Source organism: Entelurus aequoreus, linkage group LG18 (assembly GCF_033978785.1).
Source record: "Entelurus aequoreus isolate RoL-2023_Sb linkage group LG18, RoL_Eaeq_v1.1, whole genome shotgun sequence".
Classification (NCBI taxonomy): Eukaryota; Metazoa; Chordata; class Actinopteri; order Syngnathiformes; family Syngnathidae; genus Entelurus; species Entelurus aequoreus.
In genome coordinates this window covers 38410830-38421475 of record NC_084748.1, presented here as the reverse complement: position 1 = coordinate 38421475, position 10646 = coordinate 38410830, and the positions used below count along the sequence as shown (strand labels likewise).

Here is a 10646-nt window from a genome sequence, read left to right as displayed (position 1 = left end):
TGTTTTGTACAAGACCCAAAACCAGTGAAGTTGGCACGTTGTGTAAATCGTAAATAAAAACAGAATACAATGATTTGCAAATCCTTCTCAACTTATATTCAATTGAAGGCATGGGTAACTTACACATCTGTGAAAGCACCATTAATGCTGAAAGGTACATACAGGTTTTTTTCATGGACGCCCCTGCTTATTTCAGCAAGGCAATGCCAAGCCACGTGTTACAACAGCGTGGCTTCATTGTAAAAGAGTGCGGGTACTAGACTGGCCTGCCTGTAGTCCAGACCTGTCTCCCATTGAAAATGTGTGGCGCATTCTGAAGAGTAAAATACCACAACAGACACCCCGGACTGTTGAACAACTTAAGCTGTACATCAAGCAAGAATGGGAAAGAATTCCACCTGAAAAGCTTCAAAAATTGGTCTCCTCAGTTCCCATACGTTTACTGAGTGTTGTTAAAAGGAAAGGCCATGTAACACAGTGGTAAAAATGTCCCTGTGCCAACTTTTTTTTAATGTGTTGCTGCCATTAAATTCTAAGTTAATGATTATTTGAAAAAAAAAATTAAGTTTCTCAGTTCGAACATTAAATATCTTGTCTTTGCAGTCTATCCAATTGAATATAAGTTGAAAAGGATTTGCAAATCATTGTATTCTGTTTTTATTCTGTTTTAACATCACTGGTTTTGGGTTTTGTATATCAATACTACTTTTGCTGTTTTCATTTTGTTTGCGAATTTGCCTGTTTGAAATGATAAATTGTTGATATAAGTTAAAGGTTCTGACTTCTCATTATTAACCTTTTTTTTTTATTATTGTTTCCATATTGATTTTGTTGCACTCGGTTCATTTTTTAGGTTTGCATTCATTCACAATATTAATTATCCCTGTAGACAGGAACAGGAAGCAGGTCTGAGCTATGTGGGAGGACGACAATTTGATAGTTTGATCGAAGAGAGTTGACATTTTGTTACACATTGTTATTGTTGTTCCTGCTTTGTCTTCATAAGTTTTGATTAGACAGTTGACGTGAGCTTTTGAACGCCTTTCAGCGACAAATTTGATTGGTGGAAGTAATGCCAGATGGCCAAATGTGTGGAGATTTTTGCAGACATTGGACAAAGTTGCATTACTCATTGGGATTGTTTCACTTTGCATGAATTGGCACAATTGCAAATTCCTGGAGGGACTGAATATGTTGTCCAGTCATACACTGCCACTAATTGGTCAGCTGTTCAAAATGCTGATGTGTATTTCTGGCCTTTTCATCTTCGTCCGGACAGAAGGGTGACATGGCAGTGCGGCTGGATCAAAAGAGACGTGGGAGACGCTGTACTGAAGCAAAAGTTGCTTTATTACAAGCGAGCCTCATTATACAGGACTGCAGTTCCTGGAGGAGGTCAGGTCAAGAAAATGTGTCTCTCCTAACTTGGAGAAGCAAGCCATCAGCTTTTATATTCCTACCTCCTGTCTGTGTGTGTGTGTGTGCTAAGTCAGGACAGCACACCCTGACCATAAAATGAGATGTTCGTGTGTAAGTGTCTGGAAAGACAACAGATGGTCGTCTTAGATACTGGCATTAAGCTAAACGTGTAGTCTCTCTCTCAAATATGGACGACTATAATAATAAATGATCATTATGTAGTTCTTTTTTTTCTACTGACTTAAAGCACGTTACACTGAGAACACATTATACATTCACACTGAGATGGTGGTAAGCTACTTTTGTAGCCACAGCTGCTCTGGGGTAGACTGATGGAAATATGGCTACCAATTTGCACCTATGGCTCCTCCACCCACAACCAAATGTTCATTCACGTTCATACACCAGTGGGAGAGGCACTGGGAGCACTTTGGAGTATAAATATTTAGGGTTTTGGCACCAACCGCAGAACTAGATCTGACTAGTGAGCACGAACTGATGAAGCCTACTGGGATGAGCTGTGAAACATCTTCTAACACAAACCAAACAGTTCAGTTGCGATCAATTGAATGCCCTGTGTCAGGTTCAAACACTGATGACATCTATTAAACAAGACAAGAAGCAAGGAATTAAACAGAGACAGAATTCAATTCAGCTCAATTGAGGAGAAACGCGTAGACACTGTACCCTTGTAAAGTGTCGTCCCACGCTCTGACGAAAGATTGTTTGCCTCCTCGTTTGGACTGTCCTTGATTACATGGCAACAGCTCCTTCTAAAGGAAGGGGGTCGTAAACAGCCGCTGCCTTTGGTCACAAAACAGTTCAAAGAAAAGGTGCCTGGAGGGAGGTCAGGCCCTGCCTCCTCTCCGCTTTGTAGATCTTGGGTCAAGACAAAATCTTCCTGTGGATTAAAAAATAGATCAAAGAAACCGAACCCCTCCTGTCTCCTCCCATCGTACACAGTGGAGTTTTACAAGCCTTTTGCTTGGTAAGATCAAAGACAGCTTATGTCCTCTCGTCGGGAACTCATGGTAACACAAAGTTTTGTGATAACTTAGATACAATTATTCTGACACCCTGTGAGTAACAATGACCTGGATGAATGAGAACAAACATAGACACTGGGAGCAAGGTGGGTGAAGTGTCTTGCCCAAGGACATAACGGCAGTGACTTGGAGAGTGGAAGCTGGATTCATTAGTACAGGAACCCTCAAGTTTCTGGTTGGCTGCTCTAACGTCTGAGCCTTGCCGCTCCATTTATCAACAACTGTGGAGTAATGTAATTGTACAAATACGTTTTTGGTGTGGACTTTTGTGATTTGTGGAAATTGTGATTATTCATGTAGTACAAGCCAAAAGTTTGGACATACCTTCTCATTCATTGCGTTGTTGTCATGGTGTGGACTTTGGGGGGTTTGTTTTCCCGAGATGCAAGAAAGGTTGGATCGGACATGGTGTGAAGGTAAGGACAAAATTTATTTTAACACTAAACTACAAAAGGGGTACAGACAAAAGGCGCGCTCAAAGCGGAGATAAACTTGGCTAAGAAACAAAACTACCACAAAGGCAAAAACTATGGACAATAAACAAAAACTTACTTGGAATGCAGGGAACTATGGCATGGATTTCAGAGGTATCATCAGGAAACATGGGTAGCAAGGGTAACAGAAGCAATGTCGCCAGGATGACCAACTGAAAATGACAGGCTTAAATGGTAGTCTCTGATGAGCAACAGGTGCGCGAAAAGGCAGGTGAAAATCATAAGTAACCATGGCGACTAAACTCAGGAAGTGCATAACCAGGAACTAAAAGGAGTCCAAAACAAACCGATAACACAAAACATGATCCGACCACGGATCATGACAGTTGTCTTTATTTTCATGACTATTTACATTGTTGATTGCATCAAAACTATGAATGAACACATGTGGAGTTATATACTAACAAAAAAAGGTGAAATAACTGAAAACATGTTTTATATTCTAGTTTCTTCCAAATAGCCACCCTTTGCGCTGATTACTTTTTCGCACACTCTTGGCATTCTCTTGATGAGCTTCAAAAGGTAGGAATGGTTTTCACTTCACAGGTGTTCTTGAAGCTCATCGAGAGAATGCCAAGGGTGTGCAAAGCACTAATCAGAGCAAAAGGTGGCTATTTTGAAGAAACTAGAATATAAAACCTGTTTTCAGTTACTTCATCTTTTTTGTTGTTAAGTACATAACTCCACATGTGTTCATTCATAGTTTTGCTGCCTTCAGTGACAATCTACAATGTAAATGGTCATGAAAATAAAGACTTGAATGAGAAGGTGTGTCCAAACTTTTGGCCTGTACTGTATGTGTTATTGAAAATACTTCATCTGCAGTAGCTTTATAATTGTGAAGTGCGTATAGTACAGACCTGGGCATTCTGCGGCCGGCGGGCCACATCCGGCCCTTTTTGCGTCCCTGTCCGGCCCGCGTGAGGCCAATCATAAATTACAAAATAAATTTTAAAAAGTATCTATGTCAAGTGTGCAATACAACGGTGCTGCTTTTGTTTTGAAAAGCGTTATTTGTATTACTTCCGTGTGGTCGTATGCGCGAGCATGATTGTGAGTGAATGTGAACAGCTGCAATCACAAATTACAAAATAAAGTTGAAAAAACATCTATGTCGTGCGCGCGATACAACTGTGCTGCTTTTATTTTGAAAAGTGTTATTTATGTGCGTATGTCCGTGTGTCACCTGTGAGTGAAGGTGCACAGCGACAAGTGATGCACGGTTTACACCCGAGGCGCTAAAAAGAGAAAAGTTGATGACGAATGGCGTGTTTTCAACAAGACATGGACTGCCAAGCAACGTTCCCTCTAAGGTGCGCGCCTGCGCAATTGCGCACTGCTCAAACGTCCTCTGCGCACAGCAAATATATGCCGCGCACCAAATCAAATCCCATCTGAATTCTAAACAAAATAAACACATTTATTCTGTGTAATTTTGCAATACAACTTTGAGTGACAGTGACAACAAGCGGCCCTAACGGTGTTCGTCAACACCGTTCAATTATTGTAACGTCTATCGAGATGCTTCGAGGCCAGGAATTATATCGATCACTGTATTGAGCAAAACTGTTCATATTCGGCCATAACCACACCAAAAACATGAGTAAAACACTTCTATCTCGAAAAACTAGTCATTTTCTGCCGTACAAACCAGGCCACAACCAACTTGTCATCTGTTACCAAACACGCATACCACTAAACCACTGGTGCGTTTATGGCCACACAAAAAGTCGGACAACTCAAACACCACACAAAGTTACACTATGACTCCTCAGTCATACGTGTGCTTATTCTACTGTCATTTATTATTAATGTTAATTTATTTCTATTAATCATGGAATGCTGTTACTAGAGAAAGTTACAGGAATGCACACTTCATCCTATGCTTACATTTCATTGTGCAACATGAGGATGTTTAAGGGGAACTAAATGTGATCTCTGAAAGGGGTACAAATGATTTCCAAAGCAGTGCTTTTGGTATAAAGTTAAGTTAGGTTAAATGAAAGTATTATTATTATTATTAATTATTATTATTATTATTATTATTATTATTATTATTTATCTTACGGTATATATCAAAAATAATATTGAGCAAAATTTAATTGAAATATTGTCGATGTGGCCCTCCAGCAGTGCTCGGGTTGCTCATGCGGCCCTTGGTAAAAATTAATTGCCCACCCCTGGTATAGTATGTAGGAATACTGACAATGTTTGAGTATCCCAAATAAAGCAATTCTGTGAATAGTGTCGTAATTGTGTGTTAATTAGTATCGTATGTACATGAGCCCCACCCATTATTTACATTGATGTGACTTTGATTGCAGGTTTGTTTATGCCAAACAGAGGAGAGCGTGACGGACTACTCTCTCGTTACCTTCGACTACAGCGACTTTCCACAGCCATGTGACAAAGACCACAACCAACAGTTCCGCCTGTGGTTCATGTCTCCTTTCTTCTCCGCCATCAGCTGCACGGGACTGTTGGGGAACCTCCTGGTCATCCTCACCTTCGTCTACTTTAACCGCCTCAAGACCATGACGGACGTGTACCTGCTCAACTTGGCGTTTGCAGATCTGCTGTTCGCGCTGTTGCTTCCCTTCTGGGCAGCCAGCTACGTGGCCGATTGGCCGCTGGGCGTCGCCATGTGCAAGACGATGCACACGGTTTCTAAGGTCACGTCTTACAGCAGCATGTTCCTGCTCTGTCTGATCAGCGTGGACCGCTACTTTGCCATCGCCAAGGCTGTTTCCGCCCGCCGACTGCGCTCCCGGACTGTGTTCGTCAGCAAGGTGTCGTCCGTTATAGTCTGGATCACAGCTCTGATCAGTTCCATACCAGAAATGAAATACACGTCAGTCACCAACAACATCTGCACTCCTTTCACCAGTTTGTCCGACCCGCTTCGCGTTGGCATCCAGACCAGCCAGATTGTTCTCGCCTTTGCGCTTCCGTTGCTGGTCATGAGCTTCTGTTACAGTAAAATCGTGCAGACACTTTGTCAGACTCAAAACTTTGAGCGCAACAAGGCCGTCAAAGTGATCCTCGTTGTCGTCGTGGTCTTCGTGGTCTGTCAGGTGCCGTACAACCTGGCCTTGTTCTGGGCCACCGTCTTCGCAGCCAACGGAGGAACTTCGGACTGTTCGTACGAGAACAATCTGGTCTACGTGACTGACGTCACTCAGTGCGTGGCCTTCCTTCGCTGCGCCCTCAACCCTTTCGTGTACGCCTTTGTTGGTGTTAAATTCCGCCATGACCTCCTGAGGCTAATGAGGAAATTGGGTTGCGTGAGTCAGGAGAGGTTCCTCAGGAGAAATATCCCTGGTGCCTTAGACACAGACACCACCACCACGTTCTCGCTATAAGAAACTTAAACAATAGACCACACAACTGCAATACTTCCATATCCCAACTGCTCAGGGTTCACTTTTTGTGTAATCTTCCATTACTTCCAGAGATGTCCGATAATATCGGACTGCCGATATTATCGGCCGATAAATGTTTTAAAATGTAATATCGGAAATGATCGGTATCGGTTTCAAAATTATCGGTATCGGTTTCAAAAAGTAAAACGTATGACTTTTTAAAACGCCGCTGTGTACACGGGCGTAGGGAGAAGTACAGAGCGCCAATAAACCTTAAAGGCACTGCCTTTGCGTGCCGGCCCAGTCACATAATATCTACGGCTTTACACCCACACAAGTGAATGCAAGACATACTTGGTCAACAGCCATACAGGTCACACTGAGGGTGGCGGTATAAACAACTTTAACACTGTTACAAATATGCGCCACACTGTGAACCCACACCAAACAAGAATGACAAACACATTTCGGGAGAACAGCCGCACCGTAACACAACATAAAGACAACAGAACAAATACCCAGAACCCCTTGCAGCACTAACTCTTCCGGGACGCTACAATATACACCCCCCGCTACCCCACCACCACCACCTCAACCCCGCTCCCCCCAACCCCGCCCACCTCAACCTCCTCATGCTCTCTCAGGGAGAGCATGTCCCAAATTCCAAGCTGCTGTTTTGAGGCATGTTAAAAAAAGTAATGCACTTTGTGACTTCAATAATAAATATGGCTTTTAATAATAATTTTAATTGTAATAAATAAATAAATTGTATATATATTTTAATGAATAAATAAATATTTGTATAAATATTTTAATAAATAAAAAAATAATTATTTTAATTTAATTTTAATAATAATTTAATAATAATCAATCTTGGCATTTTTTTCCATAACTTGAGTTGATTTATTTTGGAAAACCTTGTTATATTGTTTAATGCATCCAGCGGGGTATCGCAACAAAATTAGGCATAATAATGTGTTAATTCCCAGACTGTATATATTGGTATCGGTTGAAATCGGAATCGGTAATTAAGAGTTGGACAATATCGGAATATCGTCAAAAAAGCCATCTCTAATTACTTCCTTTTATTTTGTTACATTTGTGTCCTGTTTTGTGTTGAACGCATTTCCTTTACTCCTTTTTGAGGCTACAGTGTGCAGCTCTTACACCTGATTTCCTGTGGTGCGTAATCGCCGTGGAACGGCACCGCCATCTGCCTTCCTTCGATCCCCACCGCCGTTATGTTGCGGCTCCGCCGTGCAGCGAAATAGCGCAGACTTTTACGAGATATCTCCAATCCGCGCATAATCATGTGATAAAGTAAACATGGAAGTAAACCCCGCAGAACGTCTCGAGCGTCGCCGTTTGTCCATCAATACCCACATTGACTTGATTCATGAAAAAGACGACAGTTTCTCCTTGCAGAACGACAACTTTATTTTTTTTTTGTCATGAAGTGTATTTGCGGTCTTGTCATCCTCGTCCGGACAGAAGGATGACACAGCAGTACGGCTGGATTAAAAGACACGTTAGGGACGTTTTACTGAACCAAAAGTTGCTTTATTACAAGCGAGCGTCATTATTCGGCGCCTGGAGAAGAAAGTCAAAAAGATATGTCTCTCCTAACTTGGAGAAGCCGAAACATCAGTTTTATATTCCTCCTTCCTGTCTCTGTGTGTGTGTGCTAAGTCAGGAGAGCACATCCTGACCATAAAAGGATGTTTGTTCGTAAGTGTCTGGAAAACAACTGCTTTAAGTCATAACGTTGAGCTAGACAGGTAGTCTCTTCTCAAGGATAGGGCTATCCCTTTTGCATTCCGAAGACCCAATTAGAGCCTCTTTTCCTACGAGAAGTGATCCAATCCACCTTCGAATATCAAACTAAGAGGCCTTATCTTATTATGTGCTCAAACTGAAATACCACTATTTACTTAAACTTGGTGGTTCGCCTTCTCCAAGTTGGATGTAAATCTTCACCATAAGTAAAACATGATATGAGTTAATTAATTAATTTCAGTAGCAAGCAACAACACAAAAGTAACATCATCCACGGCGGGCGTTGAAGGCACACACAACTCCAACAAACCATGCCCCTGCTTCTCCGGCCCCCTGTATCAGCTGGCATTTGACACAGGACCCCATATGCGCACATAGCTGCCCAGGATATGCCTGTATGTTATTCCTAAATTTGCACTTTCAGAATCTGTATTTAAGTCAACAAGGTGAAATCACGTCTAAAAACCTTAGACAAGTTGACTTCATGTCCTTTACTGCCCATTAGGACATTTAAAGGGGAACAGTACTTTTTCTGTAATTTTGTTGTTTACAATCAATATTATTGTTTTTATTTATTTATTTTTTTTGTCCTGTCCAGCTTCTCAGGCAAATCATATAGTTGATGGAGATGCCCATATCGGCTGTTCAGATTTACTTTACAAAAGAGAAGTGTATGATACTTCTCTTGTTGCCTTATTTGTATTTGACTTTATTAAATGTATTTATATTATCATTTGGTGCAGCCGGGCCGGAGCAGGAGGGGATAGAAAGAGAAAAAAAGGAAGACAAAGGGGGGAATTGTGGGTACAAGAGGGGGATTAGACAGAGAGACAAAAACTTAGACAGAGAGACAAAAACTTACAATCAATATTAGAGACAAGAACACAAAAGTGTTTGTGGGTTTTTTTTTAGCTGAATTGAACCGCCGTGGGCCCTGTGATGAGGTGGCGACTTGTCCAGGGTGTACGCCGCCTTCTCCCGATTGTAGCTGACATAGGCTCCAGCGCCCCCCGCGACCCCGAAGGGAATAAGCGGTAGAAAATGGATGGATGGATGAACCGCCGTGTTGCAACAACCGGCAAAAATAGAAGCTCTGCGTATATTTAGCCCATGGATCCGGAATGACAACGCCATGGGGGTGCCGTACTGCAGGCAGTGGAAACGGACACATTGACTTAAATAAAAATGGAAAGTGTCCGCCGCCGTGGGGGTTACACACCGCAGCCGTGATGCATCCTGTGGAAATCAGGGGTTTGTAATCACAAATCAGGAGGGTTCATGTCATGTAAAATCTACTTTTCTTGCCTGTATAGTATATGGCCTAAAAGCCATAATCGCAATATTTATTGCAGCCTCTTGCGATAATGATATACTGTATGTCACAATATATTATTTGGCATGTAAATGATAATACAACCATTTCAAAACAGGTTACAAAGGCTCCTAATTTGACTGTGCAGTAACATATTTTGTCATTTCTGGTTGTAGTCATTTGTCAAAACTATTATTAACCTACTTGCTAATTTATTGTTAATATCTGGTTACTTTCTGTTGTAACATCCATCCATCCATCCATCTTCAACCGCTTATCCGGAATCGGGTCGCGGGGACAGCAGCTCCAGCAAAGACCCCCAGACTTCCCTCTCCAGAGCAACATTTGCGACTTCCTCCTGGGGAATCCCGAAGCGTTCCCAGGCCAGAGAGGAGATGTAATCCCCCCATCTGGTCCTTGGCCTGCCGCGGGGCCTCCTCCCAGTGGGACGTGCAACGAGGACCTCCCTAGGGAGACGCTCGTGAGGCATCCGCACGAGATGCCCGAACCACCTAAGCTGGCTCCTTTCCAAGCGAAGGAGCAGCGGCTCTACTCCGAGTCTCTCTCGGGTGACTGCACTTCTCACCCTATCTCTAAGGGAGATGCCAGCCACCCTTCTGAGGAAACTCATTTCGGCCGCTTGTATCCGCGATCTTATTCTTTCGGTCATTACCCACACTTCATGACCATAGGTGAGAGTAGGAATGTAGATAGCTCGGTAGACCGAGAGCTTTGCCTTCTGGCTCAGCTCCCGTTTCGTCACAACTGTTGTTGTAACATGTTTTTATCTAATGTACACTTATGTTGAAATGCAATAAATGTCATGTCTTTTGATCATGTTTTGTTTGGCTGTGTTCTGTTGGCTTTTGGACTCTTTTAGTTCCTGTTTTCACTCCCTTGCTTTGTCACCATGACGACCATTAGGTTCACCTGTTTCACCTGTTGGACTCATGCACCTGTTTTCAATCACCACATGACTATTTAAGCCTGTCATTTTCTGTTGGTCGTCTTGGCGTCATTACTCTGGTTATGTATCACTCTGCTTCAGGCCATGTTTACTGCTTCATGCCATTTCCTAGTTCATGCTGCTCTGCTGTTTTCTTTCCAAGTAAGTTTTGGTTTATTCATGTCACTTTTAGCGAGTCTTTTGTTTCATGTCCATAGTTTTGCCTTTGTGGTAGTTTTTGTTTCTTAGCCAAGTTTGTTCTCCGCCTTGTGCGCGCGCCTTTTGTTTGCA

The 10646-nt window shown here is 42.4% G+C and overlaps 1 protein-coding gene across 1 annotated transcript in view; it reads left to right on the top strand.

Moving 5' to 3' along the window:
• The window catches only part of ccr7 (chemokine (C-C motif) receptor 7), a 10432-nt gene extending 4057 nt beyond the window's left edge, over positions 1–6375 (top strand). The window contains exon 3 of the mRNA XM_062026194.1: positions 5284–6375. Within this exon, the coding sequence (XP_061882178.1) occupies positions 5284–6321 (1038 nt within the window). The 3' untranslated portion in view covers positions 6322–6375. The remainder of the gene's footprint in view (positions 1–5283) is intronic.
• The last annotated feature ends 4271 nt before the right edge of the window (positions 6376–10646 follow it).